The sequence below is a fragment of the Acomys russatus genome, chromosome 20 (assembly GCF_903995435.1).
Source record: "Acomys russatus chromosome 20, mAcoRus1.1, whole genome shotgun sequence".
NCBI lineage: Eukaryota > Metazoa > Chordata > Mammalia > Rodentia > Muridae > Acomys > Acomys russatus.
The window spans coordinates 50,171,688-50,191,465 of record NC_067156.1 but is presented as its reverse complement, the minus strand read 5'-3'; the positions used below and the strand labels follow the sequence as shown (position 1 = coordinate 50,191,465).

The 19,778-nt window shown below is 38.2% G+C and overlaps 1 protein-coding gene across 2 annotated transcripts in view; it reads right to left on the bottom strand.

Annotated features, from left to right (window-relative positions):
• Wdr7 (WD repeat domain 7) overlaps nt 1-19,778 on the bottom strand; it is a 277,717-nt gene that overhangs the window by 243,265 nt on the left and 14,674 nt on the right. Inside the window, exons 5-12 of one of the 2 annotated variants that reach the window (XM_051163424.1) lie at nt 19,572-19,746; nt 18,823-18,899; nt 16,473-16,592; nt 12,449-12,594; nt 11,701-11,803; nt 9,250-9,391; nt 8,788-9,036; nt 7,913-8,133 (exon numbers count right to left, since the gene is read on the bottom strand). In XM_051163424.1, the coding sequence (XP_051019381.1) occupies nt 7,913-8,133; nt 8,788-9,036; nt 9,250-9,391; nt 11,701-11,803; nt 12,449-12,594; nt 16,473-16,592; nt 18,823-18,899; nt 19,572-19,746 (1,233 nt within the window). Of the gene's footprint in view, nt 1-7,912; nt 8,134-8,787; nt 9,037-9,249; nt 9,392-11,700; nt 11,804-12,448; nt 12,595-16,472; nt 16,593-18,822; nt 18,980-19,571; nt 19,747-19,778 lie in introns of those variants that run through there. The other variant, XM_051163423.1, reaches the window with a different exon arrangement.

Genomic DNA, 19,778 nt, shown 5'->3' with positions numbered 1-19,778 from the left:
AAATGTTTAGGTGTATGTGTATAAATTATACATGCTTCTATGTAAATATGTACGTTATAAAACATACATAAACATAACTCTTTAAAGGATAACTCAAAGTTTAAATGAACAAACTTAAAATGATATTTTTTTTAGACTACGTACTAATGTTTATAATTATCCAATACCATAAGGCATAATCATTACCCTTATAAGGTTTCACTGTTTGGTGGACGCTGATGCAGACTTTACATGACTGTGACGTTTGGCTATTCTTTCAGTGTTTTGAGTAACTGCCATTTAACCCAGTGTGGTTAATAATTAGATACTAATTCTTTATTGGAGATGCCTCCCATTGCTCAGAGGATACAAGCACTTGTTGTATTTGTAGACAATCCAGGGTTGGTTCCCAGCACACACATGGTAGCTGACAACCATCTGTATCTCCAGTTCCAAGCTATCCAACACCCCTGGCCTCTGAGCACATTTCACACTCACTTTGCATTTTCACACATGCAGGAAAAACACCCATAAACATGAAATCAAAATAATTAAATCTTTTTGAACAATCTTCCATGCTCATGGATCGGTAGGATTAATACAATAAAAATGGCTAGTCTACCAAAAAAAATCTACAGATTCAACGCAATTCTCATCAAAATGCAACAAAATTCTTCACAGATCTTGAAAGGACAATTTTCAGCTTTGTATAGAAAGACAAAAAACCCAGGATAGCCAAAACAATCCTGAATTTTTTTTTTAAAACTGTTGGAAGTATCACCATCCTTGACTTCAAGTTGTACTACCACGCTACAATAATGAGAATAGCATGGAATCGGCACAAAACGGACAAGTTGATTAATAGAAACAAACTAAAGACCCAGACATAAATCTGCACATTATGGATAATGCTTTTTTTTTTTTAATAAAGAAGCCAAAAATAAAAACTGAAAAGAAGACAGCATCTTCAACAAAGGTGCTCGTCAAACTGGACCCTAACCCAGAAGCTATTTCCGATGGAAAACCACTTGCATATGAAAATTCAATTTCTTCCATGGGCATCTCACTGGGGAAACAAACTCTCCTAAAGGTAGGCTGCATTCCCAACAACAGACAGACAACAGAAATGACTCAACAGCTTCTTTGGAGGGTCCTTGTCTCATAATGTCATGCCAGAACTTTTTGCTTTTTTTTTTACTTTTTTTTTTGTTTTGTTTTGTTTTTATTTGTATTTTTTCTTCTCTCTTTTTACCCTACAGGCTGTGAGAGAAAGAGAGAGTGTGTGTGTGTGTGTGTTATGGCCTCCAGTTTAGTGTTTTTATATAATTTCTAAGTGTGCAAATGAGTAGGTCTGTTTCTTGTGCCTTCTCTTAGGCTCTTTTCTTTCTATTTGCTTATTTTATCTTATTTAGATGTGTTAGTTTTTGTCTTGTCATATCTTATTTTGTTATTATCCCATTAAATCCTATTTGCTTTCTAATGAGAGACAAATGGGGTGGATCCAGATACAAGGGGAAGTGGGGAAGAAGCAGGAGGAGTAGAAGGAGGGAAAACTGTTATCAGGATAAATTATATGGAAAACAATATTTTCAACCAACTAATTAAATATCTTTAAAAGGAAATAACATCTAACAATATTTCCTCTGCCAATTTATAACAATTGCATAGAAACTATACAATCTAATGCAAGTCAAGAGGATCATGAGTTCTATGCCAGGCAGGGCTACACAGCGGGGTGTATCGAAAAACAAAACAAAAATAAATGCCTACACCACAGATCAATGACAGTGCACTTGCCTGACATGATGAGGCTGTGAGTTTAATGTCCAGCACTGAAGTTTTGTTTTTTATACAGTATAATCCACAAAGCCCTCTAATAAACATTTTAACTAGATGTACACTTGTGAGAGGGACTCTGGAGCCTTCTTTGCGGCAATACATACCTTATGGTATTTTGAAATCAGTGATAGTATCACTGTCCATCCAAGTAAATGTTCAGAAACTTCCATTTACTAAGACTTAAAAGAACCAAAAATAAAAGTTCTAGTATTTCTTCCTATACCTCAATTTAGAGCTTCACAATTTCAACTTCTGAAACCACTTCCCTCAAGTAATCAACTCAATTAAGAAGTGTTTCATTGCTCGAGAGAATCTGGGCAGCATGAACTGAGCAGCCTATCACTGATGGTATTTTATAGGCCAAAAATCTTCACAATATGAACCATATGTTAAAAGCAATATATATGTATGACCTTGGGTTCTAGTTAAAAGTAAAAGTTAGCAATAAGGAACAGGATATTTATCCAAATAAAAATTATTAATTTTCTGAAGAAAAAAAATAACTGAGATAAGAACAAGTAAAAAAATATTAGACCAGAACATCAAGACAGATATTTAGTTTTCAAATAAATCTAATCCTAATATTTAAAAAGGTTCGTTGAATTTGCCAGCAAATAATCACCCCATTACATTAAGTGCTGAAGAGCAGAGAATGCTCTGGGCTATCTTGGTGTCTGAAAGTCAGACCACACCACCTGGGTCATCCAGTCTGACCTTACACATTTTAAGGCATTCCCAGAAACCTCTCGTGTAACATGAGATCACATGTGAGCATGAATTACAGAAATTACAGGCAGCCAGTTTATCTCATCCACAAGCTCCCTGGGGAGATGATTCCACCTTACAACGGAATCCAATGCAAAGAATATTAATTTTTGCTTTCCAATTTGCAGGTTTGTTTCCTAAACTACATTACTCCTTTGTTGGCATTGTTTGAGGAGCAGCCTTCTATTTGTCCCAGTTAATCTTCTCTTTGTATAAATTTCCTCTAAATATATGAACATGCCACTGTCTCTCTTTTTAAACATGCTCATCACTAGAAAAGCTGTAAATGACCAGCTTCTTTTGCTCATGAATCAATCCCACTTTTCTCTTAATCATTACTTCTTGTACTTCCCAGAACTCTTTCTTTGGAACATAAATGTGCCTTTAAGATGTCATTTATCATTCTAAATATTCTATCTAAAAGGAGAAATAGTCTACAAAATTAAATATTAATTTCATTTCTATACTTGCACAAAACTGAATCAAAACACATTTTTTTCAATATCAGAAATGAGACTTTTATTTTTTTTAAAGGAATCTGTTTCTTTAGTATTTACTTTATGAGATCATATGAGCCAACCAAAACACTAACCTACTACATGAATAACATTACTTCCAAGGATAATTTTAACATCCTCCTTTACTCACTATACACATTATACTAAATATATGTAGCCAAGGCTACACAGAGAAACCCTGTCTTGAAAAACCAAAAACCAAAAACCAAAAAAAAAAAAAAAAAAAAAAAAAAAAAAAAAAAAAAAACCTGAGGGACTCTAGGTCTAACTAATCAAAGAAGAAAAACTAAAAGATAATTTTCAGGAAAATAGAGCACTCAACAGTATCTCCAAGACATTACAAATTTAGGAAGTCAAAAGGATGGTTGCTTTTTGTTTCACAAGGTAAAAATCTTTAATAGTTTTAATTTATTGAATAAACACATCAAAATCACATTTACTTACATAAATCAGTAATACAAAACACTAATAGAAATAGAGAAAACAGAAAAATGAAATTTTGAAGTACTAATATGCGTGACTCTCTATTTGTGCAACATGAATGAGAGATTTGGCTTCTCTGCACATTTATAAATTTTTTATCTATTTATTCACTTTACATGCCAAACTTCTCTGCACATCATTTCTCCACATAATACAGTTACCATCAGAGTCTCACAGGTCTGTTCTTTCATTTACATGAAATAATATATATGAACTTGCAGTGACTATATATTCAAAAATACAAAAGTGGTAGCACAGTTAACAATTCCCACAGTAGTGTCACTATTATGTCATTGTGCAGCACAGGATCTTTGTCTTTTTTTGGTTGGTTGGTTGGTTGGTTGGTTGGTTTGGTTTTTTTGAGACAGGGTTTCTCTGTGCAGCCCTGGCTGTCCTGGAACTTACTATGTAGACCAGGCTGGCCTGTAACTCACAGAGATCCTCCAGCCTCTGCCTCCCAAAGTGCTGAGAATAAAGGCATGGGCCACCACGCTCGGTTATCTTTGCCTTTTTTTAAAGTGTAATTATATTGTCTCACTGTGTTCATAGGTGTTGCCAATGCTGAGATAGCCACTTAAAGCACTCATAACTCTTCATTCCCCCTTTCAGTATCACCTTACATGAATGCTTTAATTCAATCTGCAGAGTTCCATTTCCCATCGCCAATATCCTTCACATAAGGATAAGGTGTGACATAAAAAGATGAATAGGAAGCCAGGCATAGTAGCCTTTGATTTAATCTCAGCACTCAGGAGGCAGAGGCAGGTGGATCTCTGAGTTCAAGGCCAGCCTGGTCTACAGAGTGAGTCCAGGATAGCCAAAGCTACACAGACAAACCCAGTCTCGAAAAACCATTTATAAAAAAAAAAAAAAAAAAAAAAAAAAAGGTCCTCTGACGTGACACCCAGCTTTCCTGCCAACCTTCGTGGCCTTCCATTGTAGCACATCTCCACCCCTTTGTGCTTCATGGAAACAGGGCTGGGACGCAGGCAGGAGAGTCACTGTCCTTCCTGTCCTCCATTCTGTTCTCTCCAGAACTGTTTGTTTAATTTAAAAAATTTTAACTTCACTGACGGTAAGAAAACATACATAAACATCTCAAAATATAATGCATTAGTGTAAAGAGAAAAAAGAACATTGTAGATAATTATCTTTTTAAAAGTTAGTTATGTATATGTGGGTTTTGCCTGCACGTATGTATAGGTGCACGTGTACTTTGATCAAGGAAGCCAAAGAGGGGATCAGAACCTGGAAGCTGAAATGATACGTGACCTTGAACTACCACGTGGGTCCTGGGAACTGAAGCTGGATCCTCTGAAAGAGCAACAAATACTCTTACTCGCCAAGTCATCTCTCCAGCCCTGAAATTCTCATTTTAATAAACACTAGCATCCCTATTTCCTGCTTTTGCTTCATTTATATAAAAATGATTACTTTGCTTGCTTCAGGCGCTATGCTACGTTTATGAGCATTGCTTTGAAACACAACATTCAAATCAAAAAAAAAAAAAAAAAAAACCACTTCAGACTCAAAAATGTTGGAAAAACACTAATCAAAAACATAGCTTTCAGCTCTTTCTTTACAATGATAGATCAATTATTAAAAAGAACCTAAAGCTCAGAGAAGATGGAGGAAGAGGGGGCAGAAATATCATATGAGCCAGGGGAGCAGGATGCCTGCTGTAAATATTGTCTTCTAGATATCATGGGGAAACTCTATGCATGAACTCTTGACAAAACAATTGCCTACATAGCACCTGCATACTGACAACACAGGTGGACATGCCAGTATTGACAGGTACATCTCACAAGGCCCTACCCACAATAGAGACCCCACAGCTACTAAGGGAGAAAGAATCAAGTGTTCCAGGAACAAACCTCCTGATAGATTCTCCAGCCCCAAGCACTCAGCCCTAAATACATGAACATGCAACCAAAACTAAATGGATTTTGTAAGGTAGGGGTGTGTGTGCACAATTCTCATTTAGAAAGAGGGGCCATGAATATGGAAAGGAGTGGGGGGATGCGTGAAGAGTTGCAGGGGGCAGAAGAGGGGTAGAAATGATTTACATCATTTCACTACTCATATATAAAGTTCTAAAAAACAAAACTGAATAAAAAGAAAATATAATTTATTGGCCACTTTTACTGGCTGTGAGCATTTGTCAAAGTGATATGTGCTTAGTCATATATGCTATTCACATTGTCAGACCTGTATCTAGGAAACAGAAAGCCAACATTGTCAAATGAAGGCACAAACACTAATGATCACACTGGATGCCTGTATTACTGTTTTCACAAATCCATGCTGCCCCCTTCTGGATCATTTTAGAGATTATGTGATATAAAAGTTCCATAACATGTAATAAATTTTTTAAAAGCTTTTTTATGTAATATATTAAATAACTTAATGTCTACATGCATAAGTATACCAGTGGTGCTAAATAATTATTTCTTCGTCTTCCAAATATTCTGTTCTAAATAGATCTTCTAACAGAAAAGCAACTCTGACAATTTCACCATTAATATAAAGGAGCAATATATATTAGGTCCACATTTACTTAAAACAAATAAAATCTCACACTTCTAAAGGCCACGTTCCAGTCTCTGTTCCATTCCATACTGTGTTCCTTTACTTCCAAAAGCCAGAATCTAAACTTGGTGGTTACGCTTCTACTTCCATTTTCTCCAGGCACTACCTAAACATGTGTCTACGAATATGCACCATGGGTTACAGGAAAATGTACACGGCCATGACAGAAATATTCCATTCCAAGTTCAGCTACCCTCTTCACCTGAAAACCACCCAAGGGAATTCAGAAAGAGCATTCAAAGATATCAGCTACTCCCTAAGTAGGAAATAGTCTACGGGGTCACTCGTGGTGTTTGACTTATAGCTTTACACTGCAACCAATGCCTTCCATCTGCTTTCCTGAGGGAAATGTTTTAAAGAGCACTCCTGACATTTTAGAAGTCTTTTGTTCTTGTTGTTGTTGGGGTTTTTTATTGTTGTTGTTGTTTTGTTTTTGGTTTTTTTGTTTTGTTTTGTTTTGTTTTGTTTGGGTGTTTTTTTTTTTTTTTTTTTGCAAAATCCAGTTCCTTTCTCTACTGATAACCTATGTGAGAACACAAAGTTTCATGTCTTGCTAAGTGTGAATGGCACTAGAATTTATAGCAAAAGGAAGACAGTGAACAGCAGAGGAGACAAAGCAAGCCAGCAGGAGGAAGGTACCCAAGCATCCTCTGGAACCCACAATCCTAACTAGCGAGGGCAGGATGCCTCTTTGGCTGCTGCACCGCAGGTGTTGGTCCCAGCTGCCTGGCTTTTGCCCACTCCTCTCCCTTGGATTCCACAGGCATCTAGAGGACTATTTTCCCTTTGCCTAGATTTTAGATGTCAACTGACCCAAGTCAACCTTGGACAACATTCTATTGTTTTATGTACAATGCATTCTGCATTGCTTATATTTCTCAGCTGTCAATAAAATGAATCTGAACTTATAGTCTGAAGTATAAAAGGAAAACCCTTGAATGGGACTGAAGAGACGGCTCAGTGGCCAAGGGCATTTGCTGCACAACCCTGTTGTGTATTATATATTATATACACATATACAAACATATATACAATATATATGTATGTGTGGATGGATAGATAGATAGATAGATAGTAGGGAAGGAAAGGATGGCTTTTTAAAAACAGATAACGGGAAGTTAAATGCATTTTAGTTGTCTCCAGAGACAAGGCCTGAGTGAGGAAAGAGGACAGGGTGCCTTCCGCCCTCGTGCCTGTTATGGCATTCGTCCATCAGGCAAAGTAGAAACTCTGACTTCCTCATCTAAGCCTGAAAACAGTGAATACTTTGTTTAGTCGTAGCAACGTTTCCTGTTCCCTGGTCACAACTACAGTTTAAATAAATTACATCAGCAAGTCTCTAAACATGCTGCACCTACCAAAGTACATGCCCAGTGCACTTGCATGAGATGGCTTCAGAATGTATGGAGATCTGCTGGGACATTCAAGTTGCTCTGGAACAAAGTTTGCCAACTCTTTCAAAAGGCATGTTTCAAGCTGCTGCTAGAAACAGGTCATATAATTTAGAAGCTAATAATAGGTAAAACTACTAAGTCCACCATCTATTTTTCTTTACCTAATAGGAAATGACCAAAACCTTGCCTGGCTATAAGTTAGTATCACCTCAGTGTCGATACTGAGAAAGCTTCATTGACTCTGTCACTGTATTTCCTTTATGTTACTGTGGATTTCATTTATATGCCTGAGAGCCACTACCTCTCTACCATAGAGAAATCATCCTAGAAAAAGCAACTTACACTACAGTTTTCAGGCGGGACCAGAAGTTGCGTGATCTCACCACCATGAACACAGAAGATATGTTTCATTTCTCCAGAAAATATGTCCCAAATTATGACGGAAAAATCTACACCTCCAGAGACCAGGTATCTTTGGTCATAGCGAACCGAGACCTGATGAGGGTAGAGCAGACACGTGACTTTGTTCCGATGGCCACGGAGCGTTCTGTGAGGGGGCCAACCTACAGAGGAGGTTTGGAATTCAGAAATTGAAAATTAAAGTCTTTATAACGCTTCAACAAGCAAACATGAAATGTCAGAAGAGCCATAACCTTTATTTCTAGGTCAGCGTTGTTAATCAAAGTAGCTGCTAACAGTCTTTAAAACTGGTGCTAGTCTATGTACAAATGTGCTATACATCTCAAATGCCATGATATTTTAAAGAATTAGTATAAAAAGAAATAAATGTTTTGATAATCCCATATTTATTACAAATAGAAATGAAAGTAATGCTGCTATATTGAGCTACGTAACATGTAATAGTTAATTTCTCATGTTTATTTTATCTTTAATACTGCTATTAGATAATTACATTAGTTCAACAGCAATGTTTTAGAAAATTATCAATATTGCTGATAATATAACCATTTAGTAATCAATTCAACTAATAATTTATTAAACTATTCATATACGCCACGGAGATAAAAGCTGAAAGGTTTTTTTTATTTGTAGCCTCTCATAGTATTTATTCCAATAACAGTACTTAACATTTTATCGAATGTACACTAAACTAACAAACAACTACACCAATTGGTTTGACTTAAGCTACAGCATAGAGACATCCTCAACATCAAGGTTACAGAGCTCTCAAAACACAGTGCACATCTTCCACATACCTCTCCTGAGCATGTGCTCTCCTTGCAGCAGCTGAACTATGGCCGTCTGGGTGGCAGGTACAATAATTATGCTTCCATCTTCCCGGCCACAAACAAGTCGTCCGTGTGCTGGTATGTAGACGCTCGCAGTTACTTTAAGAGGCTCATTGCTGTTGGGAATCACACTTAGCTGATCTATAATTCCAGCAGGACAGGGCTTCAGTTTGTCAAATGCTTCTTGCAAACTAATACAAGTTGTCATTTTTAGCCCTGTAAAGGTTTGATGTCATATAAAAGAAATACATTTACATTAAAAAAAAACATTAAATAAATGATGTTGATTTGATTCAGTGATGTACGAAAAGTTTACTTTCATCGAATATTCATGAAAGAAAATGATACGCACATCTTTTCAATTTTGTTATGAATTGACAATGTTATATTAAAAGAATTCCAGCGTCAATGCACAAAACTCAGTATTACCTTCACCACCTTCCTCTTTATCAGCTATGTCTGCTATGTTCCAAATGTTTAACCTTCCAGAAGAATCTCCCTGAATTAAGAGCTTATGCAAATATTCCTTGCATCCATAGAAGAACCGAGTAACAGGAGGACAAATTACCAACTGCCAAAAAAAAAAAAAAATTAAGTGTTTCAAGCTGTATTTGGATTGCAATCTTTTATAGATTAACATGTGTGCATATAGAGGAGTTTAAACACTCTGACTCATACCCCAGTTTCAAAAGTGCTTACAGCACATTATCCAATATATGTTCATGTAATTTAAGGCATTAATATTCATATCAACTGCAGTGGAGCATAAACACTAGAGGAACGAAAAGTTATATTTAGAGCCTTTCTCTAAAACTGGTGCTTATAGTCTTTTGTTCAACTTTATAAAGACTGGTTACTCATCACAGAATAATTTACTTATTTATTTTTAAATAATGAATAGAGAAATTAGGTCACTCTTAAGCAAAAATAAGTCTCTACTTAAAGTTTCAAAAATAAAGAGTTCCACACCTAAGCCACACTAAATGGATTCAGCAGATTGTATTTCTATACACACTTGTGTAACAATGGTAATAAAGACAAAGAAGTCATTAGGTTGAAAGGGAGCACAGGGGACATGGGAGATGTTGGCGATGGGAAAGCATAAGGTGGGAATGATGCAAAATAGTACTCATGAATGAGATTCAAAGTAGAACAAGTAAATATTAAAATAAAATATATCACTTTTTAAGGTGATAAATGAATTCACTAAATCCTATTTTTCTTGCCTTCTGATAAGTCACTAAGAATATTACCATCCATTTTTCTGCACCATGTGAATGCCTGGTTCCTATAGAGGCAAGAAAAGGCCACCAGACCGTTGGAACTGGAGTTACAAATGGTTGTGAGCTGCCAAGTGGGTGGTGGGAGTCAAGCCCAGTCCTCTGGAAGAGTAGCCAGTGCTCTTAAGAGCTCAGCTCTCTCCAGCCCACCCATCCTTTAAAATAGGGATAGTTTATAGCATTTAATTGGCCAGACTTACATAACTAATTTTAACAAACTATTGGAATTTTAGCATAAAAAAGTTCTGTTTTAAAAATTATAGCTAACAAACAATCTGGTTACAGTAGTCAATGGCTTCATAAAAAGTACTGGCCTCTAGAAACTATGTTCAGCATAGCCAAGTATTTAACTCTACTTAAACTTTGTTATTTCAAAGCTACACACGTAACAGAGAGTTGCTAAAGCAACTACAATAAGCAGCATCACACTTCAGTGTAAGAGTGTTCCCTTGCATCTTACCTGCTTGTGTCAGGAATTTTGGGACAGCAACAAGGAGTGTAACAAACAGAGGATGCTGACCTTTGCTTTATTAATGCAGGTTTCTTCATACACACCACACTTCCTTAGTTTAGCAGGAAGTGACTGACTGAGCTGGACAGTAGCCATTAGTTCAAGAACATACAAAGAAAGTAATTTATATAGGATTTATATAATATAAAATTCTATATTCAAAATGTTCATAGAAACCACCATTCCCTCCTACTCGTCATGCCCCATTCTCCACTGACGGGCGGGACATGAGTTCAGAACCATGACATCATCATCCTTACAGTCTCCACTGAGGGCAGAACACAGGTTCAGAATGATGATGCTGGAACCCGGAATCGGAAACACAGAATAGAAAACTTGCCTCCCCACACAGCTTTTCCTCACTATTCCCAGAGACCAGAGTGGAAAGCCCATATAAGTGGCACTGAATTTCAATATTTTTAATTTTATGTGTATGAATCTTTTGCCGGCATTTAAGTTTGTGTACCACATATGTGCCTGCTGCCTGTAGAGACCAGAAAAGGGTATTGGTTCTCCTAGAACCACAGTTAGCTGCAGTTGTGAGCCACCATGTGGGTGCTGGGGATTTTAAAATTGACCACTAAGCCATCTCTCCAGCTCCTGCATTTCAACTATAAATAGACAGTAAAAGGGACTTTTAGAAAACACCCTGAATTTCTATTTTAATACAGAAGAATTGTTTAAATTTTATTTTTAATATCCAGTCACTGCTTGATTTCAGAGAAATACTGCAGTTCATGAATGAAATAACAGATCAGTCAGCATAGCACGTACTTACCCTTGTCCTTCAAACACTATCTTCACTGTGCTTAAACTATACAAGTATTAAATAAATTAACAGTCAATATGAATTTTATTTTAAAAAATCAGTCCTAATACATAGCAAGATAAGATCACTCATATTCTTAAATACAGGCAAGTACTATTTAATAATTAAATTACATATTTAAAAGTCTGCAAATTTTGAAATGTGCTTGTAACTCACCATATCAAAAGATTTTTTTGTAAACTCTAACATTCCGCTAGATCTTACTAACCGTTCAAATGCCTGCGCACCATCAATTATAAATGATACCTGAAGAACTTTACCTCTTTATCTTTTTGATCCAAAAGGCTATGTTGCACAGGAGGAATCAAATTTTCAACTGCTTTCCCCACATCACTGCGGAATGACTCACTAGCTGGAAGGCAACTAAAACAGAAAAGTAAAGTGTCCACTTACAATACAAACAGGAGGCCTAGGCACGGTGGCACATAGCTATAATCCCAGCACTTGGAGGCAGAGGCTTACAGCTCTCCGTGTGTTCAAGGCCAGCCTGGCCTACATAGTGAATTCTAGGACAGCCAGAGCTGTACAGTGAGACCCTGTCTCAAAATAAAATAAAACAAAATATAATAAATGATACTAAATACTTTATTCCCAGGGTTTATTACAACAGACAAAAATGGCATTTTTATTTAAGTTTCAATTAATTTAAGTAGGAATTAAATAATTTCATTAAAAAAAAAAATCTTTGAGGGCTCATGAGCTGTTTCGCCAGTAAGAGAGCTTGCCGCCAAACCTGACAACCTGAGTTTTATTCTTGGGACCTACATGACGGAAGGAGAAAACTGATGTCCATGAGTTGTCCTCTGACCTGCACACATACACAGTGGTATCTGCATGCACACATGCATACAGTAAATAAGTAAGTGTAAAAATCCACCTGGCTTTTGCTTTGTTAGTTTGGTTTTGTACCTAGAAGTTAAACTGAGATTATATACAAACCTTAAGGCATTCTAGAGTTAAATATTTACATCACATGACTGAAATCCTAACTTCTTATCTATTTTGTACCTAGCAGGGAGTTTGTAGATGTAACTCTGCCCGTTTTCAGTCCAAATGATGACTTTGTCTGCAGACACAAAGTCCCCTCCAGTCCACGTCTGTCCATTTTCACTAGGCCCTGAGCAGAGCAGGGAGTAGTCTCCAGCATCGAACACCTGGGAGAAAAAGAAGTTCATACTTTCTATTTACTCTAGCTTGTTATGATGTAAGATAGCTAGGATAACACTTCACCAGAAAGAAAACCTCGGAAAACATATTTAACAAACCCATGCTTTCAAAATATAATTCAGCAAATGAAGACATTTTCTCAGTGAAAGCTGGGACAGTCATCATAGGTTCCAGCTTTGGGCAGCCTGTGGCAGGCAGAGAACTAGGTGTGCTGCCAACACAGAAACAGGAATCCTTGGTCTTTCCAATGCTGTGGGACATGGAAATAATAGGCACTCTGCCCTCTAGAATACATACCATGACTTAATACAGTGTCTGGTAACATTTCTGGCCAGATACTCTGGCATTATAATATTTTCTGAACAGTAGAATTATCTTGCTTGGCCTTATTCTACCAGTGTTCTAAAATCATTACGAATAGGAAGTTAACAGTTTCCATTTTAATATTTAATAATTATATAGGAGAAGGCCAAGCTGCTATAATTTCACCAGGGACAGCACCTAGTGACGTTGCATAGGCATAATTTTACACAGCTCTATGAAGTCCACAGGTATGTTTATAATTATCTTATTTAATCCTTAGAATCACTAAGGACACAAGCAGGCAGGTATTGGTACCCTGATCTATAGTCAGGAAAGATATCTAGATGACACTAGCAACACAAGTTCAAAGTCACACATCACAGCTGGGTATGGTGGTGACACCTTTATAATCTCAGCAGAAGTGTGTGGATCTCTTTGAGTTTAAAGCCAGCAGCCTGGTCTACATAGGGGTTGCAAGCCAGCCGAGGCTACATAGCAAAACCTTGCCTTAAAAAAAAAAAAAAAAAAAAAAAAAAGGATGAAGGAAGAAGAGGAGGAGAGAAGGAAAGAGAAAGAAAGGAAGGAAAAAGAAATAGTTATATATTCATATGTGATAAAACTAGGAGGAATAAAAGCCTTAGGCCTATATTTCCTATCAGACTGATTCTTTCTCAATAACATAGTCTTTTATTTTACTCTTCTTCCCAGAAAACAATGACCTTTGGCTAGGAAATTAACTCAGTAGAGTGCATGCATGCCTAGCATCCATGGGTCCCAGGGGTTCCATCTCCAACACTGCATAAGGCAGGTCTGCAATGCCTTTTCCAGTGCTCAGGTGCAGGCGGGAGGGTCAGAAGTCTCAGCTACACAGCAAGTCTCAGGCCAAATCTAAGAGTATTTCAAATTACAAAACTCTCTAAATAACATTAATTTTTCTGTTTTGTGCTTTTTGTTTATACTACTGCTTGTCAGAACTGTTATCCGATGCCTCAAGTACATCGAAAACAAAAGGTGATAGGTTTTTTTTGTGAGAAATGTCCTCACTACCCTGTGGGAAAGGATGCTGATTTAAATCAAGGGATAGAAATCTTAGGTTGTTTTTGTTTTTGTTTTTTCCTCTCTCTTTGAATAAATGTCACTATTTGAGGCAAAAAGAAGGAACCGTGAAAAAAATAATAAAGTGAATGACCAATTATATCAGTATAGATTGATCTTCCAGGGAATCACAAACAGCTCAGATACCAGCAAGTATTTTCTAGGAATCTGCCACTGAAGGAGCTGTACCCCTCACCTGCTCTCCCTGGTGGCTATCTTGTTGCATGTTTTCACTAAATTTGTGAGTTTTTTTTTTTAAACAGAGGTGGCCATTAAGTGATAGAAAAAAAGTAAAACATGTCATAATAGTTTTGGAGCCATTAAAAAAATTGTTATTTGACCATACTAAAATTGTCAAATTCTGGACATCTCAAAAAGTAATTCTGGTGAGATAATTGGTGAGTAATTGAAGGAGAGGTGTGATGGATCCCATTTAAGATCCGAGTCTCCAAGTCTCTTGTTCTCTGCACCTGACAAGCTGCATCTGACACGTGGTACACAGACAAACACGCAGGAAAACATCCGTACACATAAAAATAAATAAAAATATTTTAAGTTCGGAAAAGCAGCTGTCCCTACTGAAGGCAGCTTCTTAGATGCACACGCCGAACCCCTTCCTTCCTTCAGTACATGCTGGATTTTCTGACCGTTTCTAGAGTATCTTTTGTTTCTAGACTGTAGCGAAAGGCATGAGTTCTCCATTCTAATACCAAGAGCATCTTAAGATGACCTTTACTTGCTCGCTCACTGCCAGGAGAAGCCTGCTGGCATCTGAGAGCTCCTCCAGTAGGAGGGCCACAGGCTACCACTCAGGAATAGAGAATCGAAACAATGTCTTCAGTCACCAGTCAGTGAGGTGAAAGGCCGGCCAACTGCCACACAAGGAAGCGTAGGAGATCCTCCAGAAGATGAGCTTGCAGCTGAGGTCAGAGTTCCAAAGGATGCTGTGGTGGCAGCCTATCAAAGACTCTAAACCAGAGGAGGCGCCAATTAAAGGAGGCCCTGATGCCCCTCCCACAAAAAAGGGCAAGAATGCGTTTCTACTGTTCTAGTGTATGTTTTGCAGTGGTTTGTTTAACAGATTTAAGCAATTAACACACCTTCCTCCAATTATGCAACCAGCATAAACCCTAACAGGTCTAAACATCTGTCCTTACCCCATGTCAAGGAAACCATCACAAAACCCACAACCATCAAAAGGCAGAGTTGTGGAGTCTGGTCCCAATGTACACATCTCCAAAGCAATTCCCTCACCTAAGGCTCGGGGATCATGGCAGAATAATGTCTGGGTGCGTGCAAAGTCTGTAACAAGCCAAGGAACAGGGAATTTCTCTGAGACTTTATCTCCCAGAAATGTCAGAAGCTACACCATAAAGTCTCACCAACATAACTGCTTAAACATGTGCTGAACCAGTCACCAACAGATATGCTGACATAGATGGAGAAAGGCCCACAAGATAGGAAACCTAGGAATGCTGAGGGCTGGTGAATAGACTTCTCCAGGGGAAAACACACCAATTAGTTATCCAACACCAAATGGTCAGGCCTGCACACATACGTAGTTGACATTATATACACTGAGCAGGTTGTGCTCAAGTATTTAGGAATGTGTGTGTGTGTGTGTGTCTGTGTGTGTGTGTGTGTGTGTGTGTGTGTGTGTGTGTGTAAAATGATTAATGAAAAAATAGGCCATAAATGAGAAAGAAATCAAGGAAGAATATATGAGAGAGTTTTGGTGGGAAGAAGAAGAAGGGGAAATGATGTGATTTTATTAAAAATCACAAAAAAATAAAAAATAATTTTTAAATACATGGAACCTTTACAAGTCCCGGACAATGTTCACACCTGGCATCAGACACCCCTGTAGAGGAAATCCCCTCCTCTCATCTTTAGCTGTCCACGACTTCCAATTTGAGCTGGGTGTGGTGGTGACACTTTTAATTCAGCACTCCAGGAGGCAGAGGCAGGTGGATCACCTAGTAAAAGGCCAGCATGGTCTACAAAGTGAGTCCATGATAGCCAAGGGCTATACAGAGAAACCCTGTCTCAGGGAAAACAAAACAAAACAAAAACAAACAAACAAAGATTTTTAAAAACCTTTTAATTTGAAGAAGTCAGGAAACAAATATATCATTCGTTTAGTAACATACTACAAGAAATGTCCAACCTACAGAGACCTCATTGCCACCACTTACATTGTACATAATAACTAAATAGTAGCAAACAGTAGAAATTAAGACCAACAAAATATAGTCATTAAAACCATTCATTATATGGACTAAAACAAACAAACAAAAAAAGACAGATACATAGAATTAAGTCCCAATACCTCAAAAAACATCAAAACCAAACAGGAGCTCCAAATGACAAGTTTTGTGCCAACTACATCTTTGGGGCTATCTTTGAAAATTTTTTAAATAAATTTTATCGTGAAGGATAAAATAACAACTTCATATTTTCAACTTACCCTCCAATATTTGGAGCATACAACCAAAAGTGACCTCTGTGTGAATGCACAAAAAGAGATACTTTGGCAATTCTGACAATAAATTGGTTTGGATTCCTCCTCAAATATTGGCTCAGTATCCTGCAAAGAATAGATTTATAAGGTCTCAGGAATAACATATTAATTAAATCATCACAAAATGATAATGATACCACAGGGAACAACAGTACCACGGGAGACATTCATCATTTTAGATCCTTGGGTAAAAGCCAGAACAGTAACAGCTTTAAAATATACTCTTAAAAGAGCTGGGCAAAAATGTCTGTGCTACAAAGCTGCCCAAAATTAAACCCTGTTGGTGAGTGGAATTGACAGATGATTGAATTTTGCAGTAATGCTATGGTTATACATAAAAAGAAAACACTAGTCAATTCCTCTAGTTTTTTTCTAAGCTCAATACCTAATATTTCCCTATCTAAATTAAAAAATATCAATATTGTCAGGAAATTGATATTTCTTGTCAAAAGTAAATAATTATTTTAGTTCTATATCTGGTACTATGAAAGAAGAGTAAAAGCAACTTAGTGTGCATATCTGATGGTCTTGCTGTTTGACTATGAATGTCCCCACAGGCTCAAGTGTTAACCCTTACTCCCCATCCAGTGCTGATACTTGGAGGCTTTGGAAGTTTTAGGAGGTGTGCACAGTTATACACAGGGTCCCTGGAGGCGTGCCTTTGAAAATCACACCTGCTCCTAAGTCCTTTCTTTACTCTCCGCCTCCTGGCTCCATGCCCTCTCCATGCTCCTGTAGCAAAGATGCCGCTAACTACTGGGCAGAGTCAGGCCGAGCACTATGTGCTGAGGTCTCTGAGGCCATGAAAAAAATAACCCTTTCTTCCCTTAGACTTCCAATGTCAGGTATTCTGTCACCATTTTGTCATGGGGATGCAAAAAAGGAGTGGTTTGCCCTAGTTATTTCATTCAAGCAGCTACCGTCTAACAGTTTAAACAAATTAAAGAGGGACACACCTCTTACATTTCTCTACTTCATATTCTGGATGGTATGTTTCTTATCTTATATCCTTAAAGGACCAAATGTCTCTATCATAATGGCAGAAAATAATTCACCCACACAAGCAAACAAAACTAGGGACCTTTTTTGATCTCTGCATGTTATTATTTCAATAGAAACACTTTATTCTTTAAAAAAAACAAAAACAAAAAACTCAGAGGGCTAAATAGAATAGACAAAGGTAGTGGTTGAAAAGAGGGAACAAAGTAGCAGAGAGATGACAGAGAGAAACAAAAGTGGAGATCAGACCTGGGGAGGGTGGGGGCAGGAGGACTGAGGACTGCAGAGAAAAGAGAAACTGTGGGTAGGGGCATCTCTGTGACAAGCTGGAGACCTAAGGCAGAATAGACCTCTAGGAGTTTATAAGGGGAATTATAGCTGAGACTACTAGTAGCAGGGGTCATGGAGACTGAAGAGGATGCCCTCTAACTAGGCAAGACTCCTAGTGGAGGAGGGGGAACACCAACCAACCCACAAAAACTTTGATCCAAAACTTAGCCTGTCTACAAGACATTCCAGGATAAAGACAGAACAGGTAGAGCAGAGATTGAGGGAATGTCCAACCAATGCCTGGCCCAACCCAGGACCCTCCCCATGGAAGACAGTCAACCCCTGACACTATTAATGATACGCTATCCTTGCAATCAGGAGCCTATCAGAGTTGTCAACTGAGAGGCTCTACCCAGCAGCCGATACTGATACTCACAGCCAAACACTGATCAAAGCATAGGGAGTCTAGTGGAAAAGTGGAGGAGAAGGATAGAAGGACCAAGAGGTGACAGGAGCTCCACAAGAAGACCAACAGATCCAACTAACCAGGGCCCACAGGGTTCTGTGGAGTCTGAAGCAACAACCAAGGACCATACATGGACTGGACCTACGTGCTCTACACAGATGGAGCCAATGGGCAGCTCAGGCTTCGTGTGGGTCCACTAGTAAAGAGAGCGGGCTATCTCTGACATGGACTCTGCTGCCTGCTTTTTGATCAATTCCCCAACAGGATTGCCTTGCCATCTGGCAAAGAGGCATGAAGCATGAGGGAAAGAGGATGAACTCAATCTTGATGTGACTTGATAAGGGGGGGTGAGTGGGAGAGGGAGCTCCCCATTTCTGAGGAATAGGGGAAGGGGAAGAGAGGGTGGGCTTGGGAAGAGAGGAGGGAGGGGGCTATGACTGGGATGTAAAGTAAATAAATTAATTTTTAAAAAGGAAAAAAAAAAACTAAAGTGAGGAACACATGATTCCTAAGAGGTTAAAATTATATTGTAATATAGATAGAGATCACTGAGCATCTTACCTGCATCCCACTGACTTCAGAGGTGACGATCCACACTTTCAGGATGCCTGTCACCGAGAGTGCTACCACAGTGTCCTCTAGACCAGGAAGAGACAAGAAGCTCAAGGTGGGACACAGCATGCTTTCCTCTAACACCAAAACAGCCTGCTCTCATGACTTACCAAGTAAAAAACCATGACTCCCTATGCTTAGAAAAATGTAAATTCAGTGTTTATATCATTGTTCTTGTCTGAAAAAAAGAAATTATGTTTTCCCTTGTGGTTTTCAATGGAGATCTTCAAAATAAATGAAAAAAAAAAAACTAGTAATATTTATTGCGTATAGCCACAAGTTAACAGAAATTCACTGAATTTTTCTCTCTTCCCTTTTCACTGTCTCCATGAGAAATGGTACCTATTTGTAAGAGATGAGGCCAGAAGCCAGAAGGCACACGTGAAGCTGGAGCTCTTATCACCACTAAACCCTGGCAGTGCTAACCCTGCCTCGCTGGAGAAACTGCCCACATAAGATAAAGCCTCCCGAAGCCTGCTGGCTCATCACTCAGAGGGGAGGTAACCTAACACCTGTGAGCTAAACATTAATTCTTCCAAAACCCCTTTGTAAAGGGGACAGATGACAAATTAGTGGAACAAACGCCTGTTGAATACAAGCATATAACCAAAATTGCTAACTCTGACAAATTATGACATTTCATAGTCAATCAAACAGTGAGGTGATGTTCAAGCTGCCAGAGGGCGGGGCATACTGACCTTGCGTCCGGTGAGACCGGATGATACTCATGGAGCTAATCCAGTCTGGTGATATCTTTGATACCAAGGAATACAACACCTCAAGGCTGGTGGCATCCACGACGAGGATTTCAGGGTAATGTCCATGGCATAGAAGTCTTCCTTCTTGCTGACTTCCAACAGAGAATTGGTAGAACTAAATCCAAATTTAAAAAAAAAAAAAAAAGA